The sequence below is a fragment of the Pongo pygmaeus genome, chromosome 18, assembly GCF_028885625.2.
Source record: "Pongo pygmaeus isolate AG05252 chromosome 18, NHGRI_mPonPyg2-v2.0_pri, whole genome shotgun sequence".
Lineage (NCBI taxonomy): Eukaryota > Metazoa > Chordata > Mammalia > Primates > Hominidae > Pongo > Pongo pygmaeus.
Window position 1 is genome coordinate 43,546,303 of NC_072391.2, and position 22,800 is coordinate 43,569,102.

General features: G+C 34.4%; 1 protein-coding gene across 4 annotated transcripts in view; it reads right to left on the reverse strand.

The window, feature by feature from the left end:
* LOC129015246 (ankyrin repeat domain-containing protein 26-like) overlaps positions 1-22,800 on the reverse strand; it is a 99,115-nt gene that overhangs the window by 33,052 nt on the left and 43,263 nt on the right. For 2 of the 4 annotated variants that reach the window (XM_054452873.1, XM_054452871.1), the window contains 6 exons: positions 22,555-22,594; positions 22,106-22,167; positions 19,005-19,098; positions 10,413-10,483; positions 4,111-5,064; positions 2,280-2,426 (listed from right to left, as the gene is read on the reverse strand). In XM_054452873.1, the coding sequence (XP_054308848.1) occupies positions 2,280-2,426; positions 4,111-5,064; positions 10,413-10,483; positions 19,005-19,098; positions 22,106-22,167; positions 22,555-22,594 (1,368 nt within the window). Of the gene's footprint in view, positions 1-2,279; positions 2,427-4,110; positions 5,065-10,412; positions 10,487-19,004; positions 19,099-22,105; positions 22,168-22,554; positions 22,595-22,800 lie in introns of all 4 variants that reach the window. The other 2 variants (XM_054452872.1, XM_054452874.1) reach the window with 2 other exon arrangements.

The window sequence follows — 22,800 nt, forward strand, 5'->3', positions numbered from 1 at the left end:
CACCACATTCTGGGGCCTGTTGTGGGGTGGGGAGGCGGGGGGGATAGCATTAAGGATATAACTAATGCTAAATGACGAGTTAATGGGTGCAGCGCACCAACATGGCACATGTATACATATGTAACAAACCTGCATGTTGTGCACATGCACCCTAAAACTTAAAGTATAATAATAATAAAATAAAAAATAAAATAAAAAAGGAAATTAAGTAAAATTTCTCCTTTACCTTACTTTGAGCCTGTTTGTATGAAGAAGGTGAGACCATCTCATCTTTATTTTGTAACAAAATGCTTCTCCATATCATACAAATTGAGCAAGACATGTTAGTGAACAAGGATAGACATAGACCAGCATATTAGAACTGAGAATCCAAAATTAAATCTTTATGTTTTTGTTCAATTGATTTTCAACAAGAGTTCAAAAACAAATGAGAAAAGAATAGTATTTCCAACAAATGGTATCATCTCACCAAATGCCATATCTAAACATTTATTCAAAATAGAACAGCTAAATGTAAGAGCTAAAACTATAAAATTCTTAGATGAAGACACAGGCATAAATCTTTGTGACTGCATTTGCCAGTGGTTTCTTAGACATAACACCAAAAGGAAAAATAGATTAACTGTACTTGATCAAAATTTGGAACTTGAACAGGAACCATCAGGAAAGCAAAGAGTAAGGCCATTGAGTAGAAGTAAATATTTGAAAATCATGCATCTGATAAGGGACTTACACCTAGGATATAAAAACAACTCTTAAAATTTAGAAATAAAAAACCAATTTAAAAATGGGCAAAGGATTTGAATAGGTATTTCTCCAAAGAAGATATACAAATGGTTCATAAGCACATAAAAAGATGCTTAAAGTCATTAGTCATTAGAAGAATGCAAATCAAAACCACAATAAAGTACCACATAGCACTACTAGAATGAAATCTTTTCTCAATCAAAAATATGGAAAATTTTGGCGTGGGTATGAAGACATTAGAACACCCTCACGATGCGGAGAAGAATGTAGAATGGTGCAGTCACTTTGGAAAACAGACTGGCAGCTCCTCAAAGAGTTAACACATGACCCAGCAATTCCACTTATAAGTATAACCCCAACAGAAATGAAAACATATGCAAACACAAGCACTTTTACATAAAAGTTCACAGCAGCTTTGTTAATAACAGTCCAAACTGGAAACAACCCGATGGTCCATCAATTGATGAATGGATAAATAAAATGATTGGTATATTCACACAATGGAATATTACTCAGCAATTAGAAGAAATTAAGTACTGATACCTGCTACCACACAGAAAACCCTTAAAATGTTATGCTAAGTGAAAAAAAAAGTCACAAAAGACCACATATTGTGTGCTTCCACTGATAGAAAACATCCAGAATGGACAAATCTATACAATCAAAGGAGACTGGTGGTTCCCTGGAGCTGAGTAAAAAGGGGGAAACTGGTCGATGATAGCTTAGGGATGCAGAGTTTCTTTTCAGGGTCATAAAAATGTTCTAAAATTGATGGTGGCAATGGTTACACAACTGTGTGAATATACTAAGAAACTGTGAATTGTACACTTTACACAGATGAATTGTATGGTAGGTGAATTGTATCTTAATAAAGTTGTTTTTAAAAATCAAATGGCAGGATTTTGATAAATTTCTTACTTCTCTACTTTGGATTATATACTATACATGATCTGAATATTTCTGTTTTACAATATATTTAAAAGAAACAAAATAGGAAGGAAATGCCTAACATTTCAAGTAGTTTGTAAACTAATCTAAAACGTTTGTATTTTGAAGACCAGTATAACAGTCTTTCCTGTACAAGTCATCCTGAAATACATGAAATAAATATACAGAGATTCTGTACCCATTCACAAAAGTAAAGACAAGAAATAAGACAATTTTCTGAAATAAACATTATCCTCTGATTTAATCTCGTATGCCTCACCATGGCAATAGAGAAAAATCACTAAAAATTACTGTTTCACAGAAAAAAAGTCTCTCAACTTTCGTGAGAAATGATGTCTAATTCTCAACTTTTCCTGAAGGTAAATATTATAAGAAAAATATGTACATACTTAAGAGGAAAAAATGACAGAATAAAAGTCAAGAGGTTAAGAAATAAGTACATTATAATGATAATAAAATTGTAATAAAATTAATTATAATGAAAATAAAAAAGAAAGCTGTTCACTGAAATTAGTATACTAAAACACTTGATATTATTTAACCAGCTATAGACTAACTGTTGACATGTTACATTTTATACATACTTGACTTCTGATTTGACCTGATTTCCTCTTTGAGTCCTGTGTTTCATCTAAATTAACATAACATGGTGTAGCCTCTAGTGGAGGCTCTGATATAGGTTGTTTTTTTATAGTATCAGCCAGTTCTTGTTGAAGTTGTCTCACAATTTCCTGTAAACATATTTTTGTTATTGATTTTATATCACCTTATTATTAAATGATGGTCATAGAATTTAACTCTAACATATATACTTTGAAAAATATTACCACATACATTGATTCACCTACTTTTCCACATGTGTAATGAACATTCCTGTTCAATACTGAATTCAGTTAAGGACAGAAAAGTGTTATTTTCCCGCCAAATCAGTATTCTGTAACTTAGACAACGGATACAGCCCATTATACATTCATCACCTAAGTTTGCAATGCTTAATCATCTACTGAAGTCTCAGAAAGAAATGGGTATGTGAGTGAGACTAGTGGTGGTAAATTCTATACTCTGAAATGTTTTCTCTCTTCTTTATTAGAAGTTCAAATCAACTTCACAATTCCTCATTTATTCAATTGCCTGCTCAAATCCTTCCAATAGATTGCTGTATCAAAATAAAACTAAAATTTCAATGGCCTTTGAGGCCCTTGATAATCTTGCCTCCACCTCCCTGATCTCAGCTCCTACACTCTCTCCCCTACTCACTCCATTCCCACTATGTGTGAACCCTGTCACCCCTCGTTAGTTTGAACCTGGGGACCCAATGCCAAACAAAGAAATCTCAGATTGCTACAATTATCTTTGTACTGAACAAAGTTATATCCTAATGAAATTAGTCATTGAGTCTTGAAATAAAAATTATGCACAAATTACTTGTAAAAACATTCAAAATAAATTACAAATGCCAGTGGTAAGAGTAAATCAAATATGGTTTTACTGATATTCACATCTGTCCCAGATTATATTTAATTAAAAGTGAATCCCGTCAAAGAGTTCAGAGGTCATGACAATAATGAAATAGTTTCAGATTTAAGTCAAACTGACATGAATAAAAATAAAATTACACCAGCTTCAATATATAAGAAGCTCCTGAGGGAAAGTCTTATGAAATACAGCAGTACGCTTCAGTTCACCTGGGAAATCTGGACCTAACTGTCGAAATCACCCACCAAATTGAATCTTAATTTCAAAATATTCATTTCAGGTATGGGCATTTCCATTTATCTGTTTCATCATGGTCTCAAAATGTGGCCACATAAAGACATTAAAATTATTATTTCAGGCCCGTTGCGGTGGCTTATGCCTGTAATCCCAGCATTTTGGGAGGTCCAGGTGGGTGGATCACCTGAGGTCAGGAGTTCGAGAGCAGCCTGGCCAACATGGCAAAACCCCGTCTCTACTAAAAATACAAAAATTAGCCGGGTGTGGTGGTACGCACCTGTAATCCCAGCTACTCGGTAGGCTGAGGCAGGAGAATCACTTGAACCCAGGAAGCGGAGGTTGCAGTGAGCAAAGATCGTGCCACGGCACTCCAGCCTGGGCAACAGAATGAGACTCTGTCTCAAATTTTAAAAAAAGGTATTATTTCAGCAGTGTAAGACTACATTATTGATATTAGTCTCTATCTATTAACTTGTAACTTAACCTCTCAATGTTTCATATGTGACACTATTTCTTTACTCAAAGTAAAGCATCTTTCCAGTCTAACTTTCTTTGCTGGCATGCTTCTAAGCTGATAAAGCAAATATGTTTATAATACATATATTTTTATATTCAATGAGACTCATCATTTAGCAAAAACCAAATATTACATTACATTTTCTTTCAAGAAGTTTAAAAAATATTTTCTTTCTCAATACTTACATTTCTTTCTGCTTTCTCTTTTTCATATTTGTACAATCTTTTTTTTATGAAATCGCATTTATTGATTAAGTTGTTGTTTTTCTGCTCTAGTAGAAGACTTTGCTCTTCACTCTGAGCTTGATTTTTGACAATGGCATTAAATTGCTCTTGGATATTAATTATTGTCTCTTCTTGATTGTCAGCTTTCTTGTAAGCCTCATCCAGTTGCTGTCGAAGTAACAGATTTTCGTTTTGTATTTGAGATAATCTCTCCTCTAGAGATTCTTGCTTTTGAATGTATTTACTCACTTTGTCTTCTTCATTCTGAAACATTTGTTCAATTTCTTTCCTCTGACATTGTGATTGGGTTAGGTCTCTTTGGACATCTTCTAAAACCAATGTCTTTTCCCTTAGAGCATCTTTTGTCTGGTGCCACTTCATTTTGAGGCTTCTGATTTTATTTTCAGCATTAGAAAGTTTTTCAGAAAGCAGCTCATTCTTATCTTTTAGGTTACTCATATCAAAATTCATTTTTTCCTTTAAATGAAACCACTCTTGTCTTGTTCTCTGGAAATCACGTTCTACATCTCTTTTTGATGCCTGACTTTGATCACAGTCTTGTATAGCAGTGGCCAGTCTACAACGATATGATTTAATTTCTCTTTCCAGTCTCTCCTGGTTTTGATTTTTATCCTCCAATTTAAAACTGGGCATTTTATTCTCAGCTATCAAAACTTCAGGCTGTATACTGTCCTGGAATATCATTGTTGCGAATGTTTCCTCTTTCAGCTTCAAAGCATTTTGAAGGAAATCATTCTTTTCTTTCACAATTTTAATGTCCTCAAGATAGTTCTTTTCCTTTTGCTGGTTCCAATTTTTCACTGTGTCTATTTCCAGTCTTAGCCTGGCAACTTCTTCCTGCAACATGCAATTTTTATGCAACAGATCTTTTTCTTTCTTATGCCCATGAGAAATCTAAATAAACAAAGGAAACTTTTAGCTAGCATTCAATACAATGACATTTCATTACTTTCTCTGAAATTAAAGAATATCCTGCACATTTATACAATGAAAGCATTGCCATGAATGAATATCTAACTGGGAAAAAAAAGTTGAATTAAAACTTCAAACCTCATAGAGCATAAATTCTCCAAAGGTCAAAGATTTATTTAAAGACGATGAATCCATAAAAGTAAAAGAGAAACCACTAGAGGATGTGTAAGGTTCCCAGAAATGGAAAAACCTTTCTCAGAACAACAACAAACCCAAAGGCATAAAATAAAAGATTTTAAAAAATTTACTACATTAAATATTGGGTTTATACTCTGATATCTAACCTATATACCACCATATACTAAGAGCCTTAGCTCTGCATATATTTGGACAGATGAAGTTTCCCAATGTCCTTTAAGCTCCTTTTTCCTGAGAATATTCTACAGATATACTATTTTTGTACCATTTTTATAGTCAGTTCTAAGAATGACATACATGCATAAATGCTAAATATAAGCATCTCACTAAGCACTTCTACATATGTCACTGAACTCAATTATCACAATTCTGCAAAGGAGTGGTCAAAAAATAAGCAAGCTGCAGAATTTTCCCCAGGTTTTCTAACTCTACTTCTAGTGCGCCTCCACCAAATCACATTTATTTCTTTAGTATAAATAAATACAAAAAGAAGCTTTTTTATTTCAAAACACCAATAGTAAATAAGATAAAATTATAGAGTTTTGCTTAGAGAGTCATAAAATCATTTGCCGTTGCAATAACTTCTATTTCCTCTTTATAATGTTTGAAAGAGTAATAAATGTGAAATGGGGGAAATATACTGAACTATTTTACTAGGAACGAAATACATACTAGCAAATTATCACTAGTTTATATTGTGGCATACCATTGTGTTCAAACTCTTTGTACTCAAATTAGACACTATTGGAGCAGACTGTTAATCTTCTCAAAAGTAAAAAGAAGAACATCCAAAATATGGTCTCTGAACTGTCTATACATTTTCTTCTTACCAATCAGTGGAAGTAATAAACTAACCCCTCCATTAATATAAAAATAAGATTAAATAACTTTCAACAACTAGAACATGTTTTGTTAGTAGCAAGGGTTTTGACATTATAGAAAGATCATTAATTCCTATGGAAAGTATCAAATGCTTCTGCTTTTCATGAGGCCAATATGAATATCACTACTTGACTATTGCAGACAAATGGCATTAAATTAAGAACATCATTTTATTCAGTGGGCCAAAGGCCAGAACCACAACCACCACCTCATAAAAGACAAAGACAAAAATTGTCTTCTTCCTTCTTTACAACTTGGATTTTAAACAGCCAGATTTAGAGGATGTGACATTGTGGGGCTTCAGGAACAGAAAAGAAGCTTCACCCTTTGTGCAGTAAGCTATTCTTTTCCCCATTGCCTTGTATCTTTCTTTTTTATCTGTCTAGAACTCAGCTTTCTACTTTAAAGTCATATACTAATTTTTTGGCTGAGGATTTATGCTACTTATATAAAAATATCATATATGCCATAACTCACCATACTCTTCAAACAATAGAATGTAGAGGTCTGACTCAACAGAAACATTTGAGAGTTATATAAAAATATGTGAAAGTATATATACTTCTCAAAAATATTTAAAGTGGTTATAATATAATTATATGTTGCAAGAGTTGCAGTTAAACAGATACACTACAAAACATGAAAGCACAAGAAACAGTTTCATTGGCCAGGAATACTTCTTACAACTCTCAAGACTAATATATTTTTATCTCTCTTTTCAGTCATTTCTTCCTTCCCATTTTATTCCCATTTTATTGGGAATGTATTCCATTTTATTCCTAAAATGGGAATAAAATGTATTCCCATTTTATTCCTAAAATGGGAATAAAATATATTGCCATTTTATTGCTAAACACATCTCATCTTTACGTAAATAGAAGGGAAAACCCTGGGGCTATAATTTTAAGCAATGTTCTTTATGCTTATCCTGGTTCTGAAGGTCATAGGCATATGGATAAATTAGTTTATGATTTCTTATACCACTTGGAAAACTTAATAGACTTTGCTTGATCAAGGTACAAAGATTAGAGAAAGTTTTTCTGAACTTCTATCATTTAGATAGCAGAAATAATCTATTTTTATGTACAATTACAGATTTAGATAACCCTATTTTACACGAGTTTCTCATCAGTAGTAACTCAGAATGGATCAGATAATTGATAAAGAGAAAAAACAAAGAGTAGCAACAAGTAAACCTCCAGGAACTCTACTTGTAATATGTCTACTTCATTCTTAAACCTTTGCATATCTTGCTGTAATTTTCCTTGTAGATATACTTTTGATGTTCTGTCATGATGTAGTGGTAAAGAACTCACATTTTCTAATTCAGGCACCATGATTTTATAGTTACTAGCACTGAGACTGTCACAGAATGGCTTCTGGAACAAGTCCTGTATTGCTTTTATTTTCTTCTAAGTGTCTATATCTGCAGAAATACTGCGGCTCTTTTTTTTTTAGATGGAGTCTCGCTCTGTTGCCCAGGCTGGAGTGCAGTGTTGCGATCATGGCTCACTCCTTTAATTTGAATCATGTTTTATCTCTCTGGAGGGGGTACCCCATGAATCTAAAAAACCTTTTGGATCACTAGGTAGAGGCATATGCCTGATGTCTAATTTGGTGCTTCATATTTTTTTGTCATTTGCATATCAAACTCTTGACTTTCTTTCATTTCCATTGTAACAACTTCTGGGTCCCTTTCTTTCTTTTTTTTTTTTTTTTTTTTTTTTTTGAGAAGGAGTCTCGCTCTGTTGCCCAGGCTGGAGTGCAATGGCACGATCTCGGCTCATGGTTCCTTGCTTTCTTAGAGTCTCTATGATTATAAAAATTCTCCTCATCTATGTTAAAAACATGTTCATTATCTGGTTTGTTATTTTCACAGTCTAATTTATTTTCATTTAAATAAAGCTTAGAAGATGCCTGGCAAACATGTACCAAAAACCCAGAACATGAATGAGATATGCACACATTTTTGAGACTGGGTTCCATGTGTTCAACAAAATGCCTGGAAGGCTACAAAGACAGACACTCCAGATGCATCTTTTTCCCTCACAAGTATATTATTTGTCAAATTAGAAGGAATTTCCTTTATGTTTGTTTCTCTTTTTGAGCTATCATAGAGTGGCTTCAGAAAAAGCAGTAATTTGTATTTTTCACAGATTTCACCAAACCTCTGATTTAACTCATTTGTGAGAAGTTTTAATTTATTTTCCCACTCTAATTTGCCTCATTTAATACACATTTCCTCAGACTTTTACACAAAACAGTCCTGAATATACAGACATATCCTCTCTATCCAATCCTTATTTTATTCTTGTTCTTGAGATATTTTTGGCAGATGCAAAAGGGGAAGATTAATTTGCTTGTTTTGTTTCTCAGAAGTTATCTTTGTCAGAGTGCATGTTTTTGTTTTTATTTTTTTGTCATACATATAATCTGGTTTATTTTCATGAATATCTTTCTAAGGCAATGGGTAATTTCTCCAAGGTCATAATTAATGATTATATACAATTTTGCTCATATACTCTATTTTATCGGACTATCATTTACTTAGTTGCCTACTATTGGGCATGCTATTGTTTCTAACATTTCATTATTATTAACAGCACAAAGCAAAACTGAATTGTAAAAATTGGTTGTAAATAAAAATGAAATGCATTTTGAACTGTAAAAAAAAACAAAACCTTCCAACATTTAAACACAGACAAAATAGACTCAGAACAATTTTGAAAAAATTCCCCCAGGTGCACCAGTTACCAACACCACCTGCTATACATATTCATTTTCAAACAATTAATTGTCATGGTTTCACTCTGTTGCATAAGTTAAGAGTGCAGTGGTGCAAACATGGCTCATTGCAGCCTCAACCTCCTGGGCTCAAGTGATCCTCTCATCTCAGCCTCCCATGTAGCTGGAAACACATGCACACACTACTATGCTTGGCTAATTTTTTAAAAAATTTTTGTAGAGATGGGGTGTCACCATGTTGCCCAGGCTGGTCTTGAACTTCTGGGCTGAAGCAATCCTCCCACCTCAGCCTCCCAAAATACTAAGATTACAGGCATTAGCCACTGCGCCCAGCAGGGAGCATGTTTTTAAAATAACTTTATTCTCAATAAAGTATAAAGAAAAAAATTTAAACTAATTAAAATTAAAATTTAATTGTTAAACTTCTTAATGTATGTTTAGCTTCTCCCAAATCACAGGGAGAAGTAAAAAGTAATTTGCCTTAGCTAAAACTGCAAGAAAAAAACAAACCAGCAAACTTAACTTTGGCACTGTTGTTTGGACTAAATTCATTTTGTGTTATATCTACCAAAACATGAATTAGCAGATGATTAGTAGTGTTACAAAAGTGTCCTCACTTGAAAAGATTTTACCTCAGCATACACTAATTAGTGAGCACATGTGGTGCATTTAAGTACTTTTTCTAAAGATTACTAACTGGACTGTAGGCAAACTTTGTTAGAAGCCAAAATCAATACAAATCAGAAAGAAAAGCAAATTCTCAAATTATAATTCAAATTATATTCTGTAATATGACACTCTGATATATCCAGTTAAGCCTGCTTAAGTCCAGTTCTCATATATTCTAATATCCACCAATGATGATGGATTAAAAATTTTATACTATTTACTGACTTCCTGCATTGAAATAAGTTAGAAAGTTATTGTTCATATCCTAATACCAAAGGTCCCATTCTGCAGAGTATGGTTCTCTTAATAAACAGTTAGGTTGATTTTATGACCCAGTTTTCTTCCTAAACATGACCTGAAGTCAATGAGAGACCGTGAGGCAGAATACATCTTTAACCTTGGCATTAGTGACTGGCAATATAAAACTGCACATTTTGAACCACTGGCCATCATGACCCCTTTAACATGAATCCAACTCAATGGCCATCACTCTTAAATTGTTCATAACTTCTGTTGCTCAATAATATGATTTAATAATTCATGTTACTTCCTTCATCATGCAAACATGTTAATAAAGATGAAAGAGTAAAGAAAATTTTGAAAATGTTTTCTCTCTATTCCAAGGGTAAAGATGAGCCATAAGTTACTATAGATTTTAAAAATCTGTTAAGTTTTATAACTAGTTAAAATATATTTAAAATTCAATACTAAATATTAAATTAGAATCTATTGTTATCAAATGCTAATCTGAAAGGTAATTTCATTTGGACTACCCTACATTATTAAAGCAAAGAACATAATAGTCAACAAGAAATTTAAATGAAATTGTTGTATACTTGTAGCTCGTTGTTTTCACTTTCTTCAAGTCTTTCTTGCTCTTCTTCCGATATCACTGCTAAGACTTGTTCTGCTGAAAAAATTATACATTTAGTTAAAATGAACTACTTACAACAGTTAGATTAAACTATAGTCTTTATGAAATAGATTAAAACTAATACTTCATTTTATTTTATAAGTTGTGAATTTAAAGGAAGCTTAATCTTTAGCAGGATATTTACTTCTTTAATAAATACTCCTAAGTCTTAAAACTTCAAGAAACCACCTGGGAGACACTAGATGTCACCAGGTTGAAGATAAACACACATGTCAAACATTCACTCACAAATGTATCTACCAAACATAAATAAAGAAAACCATCACAAAGAAAATATAATTTTAAAATGTGAGCCCTGGGGCCTTAAGTGAACATTGGTGGTACCCCGGCAGGACTCCTCCTAGGTCTGTGGTGGTGGTGGACATGGGAAGAGATTCCTCTGCCTGGGGAAACGGGAGGGAGGAGTGGAAAGGACTTTGTCTTGTGGTTTCAGTGCCAGCTTAACTGCAGTAGAATACAGCACCAGGTAGATTTCTAAGGTTTCCAACTTCAGGCCCTGGCTCCCGAACAGTATCTGTAGCCCCACCTGGGGCCTGAAGGGACTCTCACTGCCCTGAATGGAAGGACATAAGACTGGCTGACTTCACCACCAGCTGATTGTAGAGTCCTACAGGCTTGAGCAGTCTGATGCAGTGAAATCCCAGTGGTGGTGGACACAGAGGTGTTTATATAAATCCTCCCCCAGCCCCAGGTAGCACAGAGACAGACTCCATTTGTTTGGGAGATAGTAAGGGAAGAGAACGAGAGTTTATGTCTGGTAATTCAGTGACTTCTTCCAGCTCTTATTGAACAACCACCAAAAGCATGTCTCTATGAGGCTGCAAACATGATAGAATTACTGGGCTTAGGGTCCCTGACCCCTAATGCAGATATGGGTGCAGTGACCAAAAGCATAGATACTATACCCAAGTCCCTTTGAGTACCTGGAAAGCCTTCCCAAGAAGGATGAGTAAAAACAAGTCCAGACTGTGAAGATTACAATAAATACAAAGCTCTTCAATGCCCAGACACAAACAATCATCCACAAACATGAAGACCATCCAGGAAAAGATGACCTCACCAAGTGAACTAAATAAGGCACCAGGGGCCAATTCTAGAGAGACAGAGACATATGACCTTTCAGACAGGTAATTCAAAACGGCTGTGTTGAGGAAACTCAAAAACATTCAAGATAAGACAAAGAAAAAAATTCCAGAACTCTATCAGATAAATTTAGCAAAGAGATTGAAATAATTAAAAAGAATCAAGAAGAAATTCTGAAGGTGAAAAATGCAATTGATGTACTGAAGGATGCATGAGTCCCTTAATAGCAGAACTGATCAAGTAGAAGACAGAATCAGTGAGCTTGAAGATAGGCTACTTGAGAAAACACAGTCAGAAGATACAAAAGAAAAAGGTATAGAAAAGAATGAAGCATGCCTACAAGATCTAGAAAATAGCCTAATAAAGCAATTCCAAGAGTTAATGGCCTTAGAGAGGAGGAAGTGAGATAGATGGGAGAAGAAAGTTTATTCAAAGAAATACAAAGTTCTTCCTACACCTCAAGAAATATATCAATATTCAAGTGCAAGAAGGTTAGAGAAAACCAAGCAGATTTAACCCAAAGAAGGCTACCTCAAGGAACTTAATAATCAAACTTACAATGATCAAAAATAAAGAAAGGGTCATTTATCCCTGCAGCAAGCAAAGAGAAACAAATAACATACGATGGAGCTGCGATACAACTGGAAGTAGACTTTTTGGTGGAAAGCTTACAGGCCAGGAGAGAGTGGCATGACATATTATGACACATATTTAAAGTGCTGAAGGAAAAACACTTTTATCTTAGAATAGTATATCCAGTACAAATGTCTTTTAAATATGAAGGAGAAATAAAGATTTTCCCAGACAAACAAAGGCTGAGAAATTTAATCAATACCAGACCTGTCCCACAAGGAATGCTAAAGAGAGTTCTTCAATCTGAAACAAAAGAATGTTAATGAACAATAAGAAACAACCTGAAATCAATGAATCTTACAAAACTCACTGATAATTGTAAGTACACAGACAAACATAGAACATTAGAACACTGTAATTATGGTGTGTAAACTACTCCTATCTTAAGTAGATTTGAATTCCTCATAGTAACCTTAAATCTAAAAACATACAATGGATACACACACACACAAGCAGGAAATTAAAACACACCAACAGAGAAAATCACCTTTACTAAAAGGAAGACAAGAAGGAAGAGAAGACTACAGAATGATTAGAAAATAAATTACAAACTAACAGGTGTAAGTCCTCACTTATCAATAACAACATTGAATATAAATAACTCTCCAATCAAAATACATAAATAGAATGAATGAATTAAAAATAAACAAGACCCAGTGATCTTTTGCCTACACATAGACTGAAAATAAAAACATGACATATGATATTCCCTGCCAATGAAAACTAAAAAAGAGAATCAGTAGCTATATACTTATATCAGACAAAATAGACTTCAAGAAAAAAACTACAAGAGACAAAAAAGGGAACTGTATCAGGATAAAGGGGTCATTTTAGCAAAAGGATATAACAATTTTAAATACATATGCACTCAACACTGGAGAACCCAGATAAATAAAGCAAACGTTACTAGAGCTAAAGAGAGAGAGAGAACACACCCTCAATACAATATTAGCTGAAGGCTTCAATACCCCACTTTCAGAATTTCACAGATCATCCAGATAGAAAATCAACAAAGAAACATCAGACTTAATCTGCCCTATAGGCCAAATGGACCAAATAAATGTTTACAGAACATTTCATCCAACGGCTGCAAAATACACATTCTTATTCTCAGTACGTGGATTATTCTCAAGAACAGGCCATATGTTAGGCCACAAAACAAGTCTTAAAACCCTCAAAAAATAGAAACTATCAAGTATCTTCTGGGACTGCAATGGACTCAAACTAAAAATCAATAACAAGAGGAATTGTGGAAACTACAGAAGCATATGGAAATTAAATAACATGCTGCTGAATAACCTGTGAGTCAATGAAGAGATTAAGAAAATAAATTGAAACTTTTTCTTAATAATGGAACAAGAACCAAAACCTATATGATACTGTGAAAGCAGTGCTAACAGAGATGCGTACAGCTATGAGTGCCTGCATCAAAAAGGAGACAAAACATTAAGTAAACAACCTAACATTGCATCTTAAAGAATTAGAAAAGCAAGATCCAACCAAACTCAAAGGTAGCAGAAGAAAAGAAATAACAAAGATCAGAACAGAAATAAATGAAATTGAAGCAACAAAACAATACAAAAATCAACATAACAAAAACTTGATTTTTTGAAAAGTTACATAAAATTGACAAACCTTTAGTCAGAATAAGAAAAAAGAGAGAAGACCCAAATAAATAAAATCAGAGATGAAAAAACAGTCATTCAAAAACAAGCAATCGGGAAAGGATTTCCTATTTAATAAAAGGTGCTAGGAAAACTGGCTAACCATATGCAGAAAACTGAAACTGGACCCCTTTCCTTACCTTATACAAAAATCAACTGAAGATGGATTAAACACTTAAATGTAAAACCCAAAACTATAAAAACCCTAGAAGAAAACCCAGGCAATACCATTCAGAAAGTAGGTATGGGCAAGAATTTTATGATGAAATGACCAAAAGCAATTGCAACAAAAGCTAAAAGTGACAAATGAGCTTCTGCATAGCAAAAGAAACTATCATCAGAGTGAACAGGCAACCTACAGAATAGCAGAAAATTTTTGCAATCTACCCATCTGACAAAGGTCTAATATCCAGAATTTACAAGGAACTTAAACAAACTTACAAGAAAAAAACAACCCCATCAAAAAGTAGGCAAAGAACATGAACACACACTTCTCAAAAGAAGACATTTATGCAGCCAACAAACATATGAAACAAAAGCTCAACATCACTGATCATTAGAGAAATGCAAATCAAAACCACAATGAGATACCATCTCATGCCAGTCAGAATGGTGATTATTAAAAAGTCAAGAAACAACAGATGCTGGCAAGGCTGTGGAGAAATAGGAACACTTTTACACTGTTGATGGGAATGTAAATTAGTTCAGCCCTTGTGGAAGACAGTGTGGTGATTCCTCAAGGATCTCGAACCAGAAATACCACTTGACCCAGCAATCCCGTTACTGGGTATATACTCAAAGGAATATAAATCATTCTTTTATAAAGCTACATGCACATGTATGTTTATTGCAGCATTATTCACAATAGCAAAGACATAAAATCTACCCAAATGCCCATCAATGATAGACTGGATAAAGAAAATGTGGTATATATATGCCACGAAATATTATGCAGCCAGAAAAAGGAATGAGATCGTGTCCTTTGCAGGGACATGGATGAAACTGGAAGCCATCATCCTCAGCAAACTAACACAGACACAGAAAACCAGATATCTCATGTTCTCACTCATAAGTGGGAGTTAAACAATGAGAACACATGGACACAGGGAGGGGAATAACACACACTGGGGCCTCTCAGCAGGAGGACAGGAGGGAGTGCATCAGGACAAATGGCTAATGCATGCAGGGCTTAATACTTAGGTGACAGCTTGATAGGTGCAGTAAACCACTGTAGCACACATTTACCTATGTAACAAACCTGCACATTCTCCACATATATCCCAGAACTTAAAGTAAAATTTAAAAAAAAATAATAAAGGAAAAGCAGTCATTACAACTGACTCTGCAGAAATTCAAAGAGTGTTAGAGGCTACTGTGAAAAACTATATGCCAATAAATTGGAAAACCTATAATAAATGATTAAATCCCTAGACACACATGACCCACTGAGATTAAACCATGAATAAATCCAAAACCTGAACAGACTAAGAACAAATAATGAGATTGAAGCCAGCAAAATTTAGGGGACCCAGTGAAGTCTCCCAGCAAAGCCTAGGACCTGATGGCTTCACTGCTAAATTTTACTAAACATTTGAAGAAGAAGTAATACCAATGCTACTCAAACTATTCTGAAAGACAGAAGAGAAGGGAATAATTCCAAACTCATTATACAATGCCAGTATTACCCTGATACCAAAATGAGACAAAGACACATCAAAAAAAGAAAACTACACACCAATATCTCTGATAAACATTGATGCAAAAAATCCTCAACCAATACTAGCAAAACAAATTCAACAACACATTTCAAAAATTATTCCTCATAACCATGTAAAATGTATCTCAGGAATGAAAAGATGATTCAATATATGCAAATCAATCAATGTGATATAGCATATCAATAGAATGAAGAATAACAATCATATGATCATTTCAACTGATACCAAAAAAAGCATTGGGTAAAAATGCAATATCCCCTTATAATAAAAACCCTCAAAAAACTGGGTATAGAAAGAACATACCTCAACACAACAAAAGTCATATACAACAGGCCCATAGCTAGTATCATAATGGGGAAATCCTGAAAGTCTTTCCTCTAAGATCTGGAATATGACAAGAATGCCCACTGTCACCAATGTTATTCAACATAGTACTGGAAGTTCTAGCTAGAGCAACTAGACAAAAGATAGAAATGAAGAACATCTAAATAGGAAAGGAAGAAGTCAAATGATATAATGATATAACCTTATGTTTGGAAAACCTAAACACTTCATTAAAAAACTATTAGAACTGATAAATTCAATAAAGTGGCAGGATGCAAAGTCAACATACACAAATCAGTAGCATTTTTAGACGCCAAAAGTGAACAATCTGAAAATAAAATCAAGGAAGTAATCTATCTCATTTACAAGAGCTAAAAATAAAATTAAATACCTAAAAATTAACATAATCAAAGAAGTGCAAGATCTCTACAATGAAAACTGTAAGTCTTTGGTGAAAGAAAATGAACAGGACACCAAATAATGAAAAGATCTTTCATTTTCATAAACTGGAAGAATCAGTATTTTTAAAATGTTCATACTACCCAAAGCAATCTATGGATTCAATGCAATCCCTATCAAAATACCAATGACATTCCTCATAGCAATAGAAAAAAACTGTCCTAAAATGTATATGGAACCGCAAAAGACCCAGGATTGCCAAAGCTATCTAGAGCAAAAAGGAAGAAACCGGAGGAATCACATTACCTGACTCCAAATTATACTGCAGAGCTATAGTAACCAAAACAGTATGGTACTGGCATAAAAACAGACATATAGACTAACACAATAGAATAAAGAAGCCAGAAAAAAATCCACATACCTACAGTGAACTCATGTTTGAGTTCATACACTGTGGAAGAAGAACATACACACTAGGGAAAAAGATAGGCTCTTCAATAAACGGTGCTGGGAAAACTGGATATCCATATGCAGAAAAATGAAACTAGACCTCTATCCCTCACCATATACAAAAAGCAAATCAAAATAGATTAAAGACTTAAAACTAAGTGCTCGAGCTATAAAACTACTAGAAGAAAGCATTGGGGAAACTCTCCAGGACATCATTGTGGGCAATAATTTTTTGAGTAATATCCTACAAGCACAGGCAACAAAAGCAAAAACAGACAAATGGGATCACATCAAGTTAAAATGCTTCTGTACAGCAAAGGATACAATCAACAAAGGGAATAGACAACCCACAGAATAGGAGAAAATATTTGCAAGCTACCCATCTGACAAGGGATTAATAACCAGAATACACAAAGAGCTCAAATGACTATATGGGAAAAAATCTAATAATTCAACTTAAAAATGGGCAAAAGATCTGAATAGACATTTCTCAAAAGAAGACATACAAATGGCAAACATGCATGTGAAAAGGTTCTCAACATCACTGATCATTAGAGAGATGCAAATCAAAACTATAATGAGATGTCATCTCACCCCAGTTATCATGGCTTATAGCCAAAAGACAGGCAATAACAAATGCTGATGAGGATGTGGAGAAAAGGGAAACCTTGTATGCTGTTGGTGGGGATGTAAATTAGTACAACGACTATGAACAATAGTTTGGAGGTTCCTCAGAGTACTAAAAATAGAGCTACCATAAGATCCAGCCATCTCACTGCTGGGTATATACCCAAAAGAAAGGAAATTAATATATCAAAGAGATATCTGCACTCCCATGTTTATTGCAGCACCATTCACAATAGCCAAGATTTGGAAGCAACCTATGCCTTTCACAACAGACAAATGGATAAAGAAATTGTGCTACATATACACAATAGAGTACTAATCAGCCATGAAAAACAATTACATCCTGTCATTTGCAACAGCATAGATGGAACTGGTGGTCATTATGCTGACTGAAATAAGCAAGGCACAGAAGAACCAACTTTGCATATTCTCATTTATTTTTGAAAACTAAAAATTAAAACAATTGAACTAATGGAGATAGAGTATAATAATGATTACCACAGGCTGGGAAGGGTGGTGGGGCAGTGTTGGGAGAGGATGAGGGGATGGTTAATGGGTGCCAAAAAATAGAATGAATAAGATCTAGTATTTGACAGCTCAACAGTGTGACTAAAGTCAATAATAACTTAATTGTACATTTAAAAATAACTAAAACAGTATAATTATATTGTTTTTAACACAAAGGATAAATCCTTGAAGTGATGGATAGCCTATTTACTGTGATATGATTACGATACATTGTATGCCTGTATCAAAATATCTCATGTACTCCATATATACACCTACCTTGTACCCAAAAAATTAAAAATTAAAAATATACTTAAAAATTTAGTAGAAACATCCCTACATAGTAATGCAGTATACTATTCTCTGCTTCATGATAGTAACTTATTGATGATTTCCAAAATGACTGTTTACACTTTTATCGATGTGCACCCTGTTCCTAATATCTGAAATATTTTCCTTTATTATTCTGACAAATTTATTTTCCTCTTTTAAAACAGGTGGCTATGTGAAGTCTTCCTTGATTCTGGTGATTTTTTTAATTAAGATCTTTATTCCCCAGATAACCAGGTGTCTCCTTCCTTGGGGCTGCCTTAGTATTTTATTAACTTTTCTACTGAACCTTTACCACCTGAACTGTACATTATTGCTTTACATGAATGTCCCCTTTGCTTCTACACAATAGGGGACAATTTGCAAATCATCTTTGTATAAATAGCCTTTATATATTTTACTCAGCAATTATTTATGGAGTCCTGCTATGTGTCAGGCACTAGGGCTTAAAGAATGAAAATGAAGCATATAGAAAAAATACAAAAAATTAGCCAGGCATGGTGGTGTGTGCCTGTAATCCCAACTACTTGGGAGGCTGAGAACGGACAATCGCTTGAACCTGGGAGGCAGAGGTGGCAGTGAGCCGAGATTGCACCATTGCACTCCAGCCTGGGCAACAAGAGTGAAATTCCATCTCAAAAAAATAAAAAAAAAAGAAGTCATTTTAAGAAGTTTTCTCTGGCTATTAGAATATACTAGTGCTCGTGTTTTTAAAGAGACATACTGTCAATTGACTTATTCTATGACTACAGTTTTTACCTTCTTCTTGCCCATTTATTACATATTTTGTCTTACAGTCTGTAGCCCCAGATACATGACTGCTACCATTCTCTGCGTGATTCTTGGAGATCTTCTGTAAAAATTAATAACAGCAATGAGTTTCAAGAAGATGAAAAAGAAGTAGTAGTTATATAAAGATTTCCCAAACATTTTCTTTTAAAGAAGGTGTTTTTCATTCAGATAACTTCAAAATAAGAAAAGCATGTGTTGGGAACCTAAATTATTCAATAGAGAAGCTTACATAGATAGGCTGTCTAAATCAAACTTATTTTTTATCTTCAAAGGGCTACTGCCTCTGCACACCCAGACTAAAAGGCTACAAGAAATATATTCACAGACCAAATAATAACTTACGTGCATATTGCAGCAAGAGACTAACTTCAAAATTCCTAACTCCACCCTACATTCCCAACCGAAAGTAAGAGACCATTTAAAATACTACGTAACACACTTGGTGTTACACTTAAAGTATTAAATATTTAAAAGACTTCTAGTTACAGAAAATGTAAATGTTAAGACAGCACAATAAGAAACTGTGGCGTACATCATGTTGCGTTTAAACAGAACATGGTAGAAGCTCCTTCACTTAGGTAAACAAGGGCTTGGAGAAATCTACAGTCTTTGATATCATTTTTACTGATAGAAAAAATGGTTGAATACAACTACAAAGCAATGAGAAACCCTTTAGTTTATGTCTACATATAAGTAAGCAAATATTAGATATAGTAAGCAACACTTTCCCAATAAAAAAAAACTTCAACAAAATATATCAAGCCTTAGTATAAAAAGCAGAACAAGGCTGGGCACGGTGGCTCACGCCTGTAATCTCAGCACTTTGGGAGGCCGAGGCGGATGGATCACCTGCGGTCTCAAACTCCTGTTCGAGACCCACTAGGCCAACATGGCAAAACCCCACCTCTACTAAAAATATAAAAATTAGCTGGGTGTGGTGGCATGCTCCTGTAATCCCAGCTACTCTGGAGGCTGAGGTAGGAGAATCCCCTGAACCCGGGAGGCAAAGATTGCAGTGAGCCAATATCACACCGTTGCACTCCAGCCTGGGCAAGAAGAGTGAAACTCCATCTCAAAAAAAAAAAAGCAGAACAAGAACATTCAGAACATTCATTTGTGAAGCATTTAAAATGTGCCAGGCAACTTAATTTCACATTTTCTTTTCTATATATTATACTAATAAAAATAATGATAATGATGAAGATGATGATGGTAACCCCACTTTCTGGTCATTCCAGGATGTTAACAAGAAAATGATGAACAGATGAGATCCATTGTTTCCTCTCTGTCCAGAATGTCCTCCTCCTAGACTTTCCTATGGCTGGCTCCTTTCATCCTTTAGTTGACAGTTTCAATGTCACATGCAGAAACATCTCCTCTGACTATAGAACTTTACTGCCACTCCCATTCCCATGCTAACTACAAACCTCTCCAATAATCTCTGTCTTCTCTGTTTTCTTTATAGGAAGCACATTCAACTTATAAGACTAGGTTATTTACTTGTTTTTCTCTTCTTGCTGCTGTAACCTAAGCCCCCATCATCGATATTCAGTCTCTAGTTGCCTAGCAGAGTTGGTACTCAACAGCAGAAATTCACTCAAGGTCAAAACACTTAAATTTCCATGGGAATGTCTCAAGCACCAAACCACTAGATTCCTAGAAGAGTTCTCTAGCAATAGTTTGCTGAAACTCCATGTTCCCCAAACGAGAAATCCACATGCCCACTCTGACTTTCCCAAACTTTTCTTGATGCTATTGTCATTTTATTGTCCTCCGAGTTTACATGAAGCATCCTCAATACTTATTGAGCCACCGAATACCCCTGTGGATCACTTTATTATACATTAGTGTACACACTTTCAAGTTTACAAAATACTTTCCAATTTTTTAGCGCATTTGTTCATTACACATGCCTAAGAGGTACATACTAGTACCCTTTTTATGAAGGGCATCACTCGACATTCAAATAGGTTAAATAATTTTTACCAGAAATTCATAGCTAGTAAGTAAAAGCACCAGGATAACAACATGTCTTTTGACCAACTTGGTGCTGGTATCACACTACAGCAACTGCTTCTAAGAAGCCAGGCCCCTTCATCTCTTTCTACTGTTGTCACCTTAGAATAGTCTTCATTTACCATAAAGGTACTCAATGTTTTCTTTTTTAAAATATGATTTCTACTTAATAAAACACCACTAAACCAAACTACTGTGTTTATAGCTTCACTTATTTACAACTCCCCATGCTTTTGCTTCTTCTGAAATTTTTTTGCAGATCTATACTAGTCAATCCAAATACAGTAGTATTCTAAGTCCCACGCATTGTCTTTTCAGGTTTCAAGTTGTACAAAACTATGGTCCAAACTCTTTCTCTCTGAATCTCGTTAGTACTTTTACACATCCAGGTAGAACACAGAATCATGCATTCAGCCATATATCGACATGGAACAATTTTTTAGTTTCTAGATAAACTTAACTTCAGAGTCCAAACTGATTCCTTGTGACTTCTAACCCTGATATTTTTTGCACTATATGACACCGGCTTTTTACATGAATCCTCCAAATTAACAGAATTGTACCATGCAGCAGTGATATACTTTGTACATAACTACTGTACTAATTATGGGCTGATAATGTAACAAAATAAATTTTTTGAGATGGAGTCTTGCTTTGTTGACCAGGCTGTAGTACAGTGGCACGATCTCAGCTCACTGCAACCTCCATCTCCTGGGTTCAAGTGATTCTTCTGCCTCAGCTTCCCAACTAGCTAGGATTACAGGTGCGCACCACCACATCTGGCTAATTTTTGTATTTTTTTTAGTAGAGACTGGGTTTTGCCATCTTGACCAGGCTGGTCTTGAACTTCTGACCTCTGGTGATCCACCCGCCTCAGCCTCCCAAAGTGCTGGGATTACATGGTGTGAACCACCATGCCTGACCAGAAAATAATTATTTATGGGCATATGCAGAGGTGCAAAAGTGAAGTGAAAGCATTCTCTTTTATGTTGTAATATCACTGAATGCTTATTTTCTAAAATAATAACTGCAGCAATAACAATAGATAATACCTTGCTGTCCAAATGTGATTGTATATCTTCCTTTTGCCCTGATTTTACTGTGAATGGCGTATCTATAAAATGTTATACACAGATACATTCATGAGAAAATTTATCACTATGAATTTTATATACCTATACAAGTTTGTCTTCACCCATAAATATTTCAGTGAAACAAAAGTAATAACAAAAAGAAAAAGAAAAAGAATTTCAGGGAATTGAGGAATTGAAGTAGTTGTAGGAAAAAGTTGGTAGTATAAAGAAAGAGAGAAAAAAATTGTGGAAAAGAAATGAATATTATGTTTGGATCTACACAGTTTGGTGGTTTTTCTATTGAAAATACTTAATATATACTGTTTTTCAGAGATATTCACTAACTTACCACCTAGAACATTTTTGAATCAAAATTAAATTTTCATTATTTGTGTGCTCTTGTGGAGCACTCTCAATAATACCCATACCATTTTGTCTTTTTCCATTTGCTGGCTCTGTTGCTTTCTCCTATTAAAAAGAAAAGAACAGCAACTTCAGAAAACATTGTATTTACTCACTCACCCACTCTGTCAGTAAGACAACAAAAATGTGCTGTTTATCAAATCATAAGCAATATTTGGGGAGAAGCTAAAAATATAAATAAAAGTCAGATCCTGCCTTATATTTCAGTGAGGGTAGAGATATATAAAAGGTAATAAAAACAGAAAAGTGTA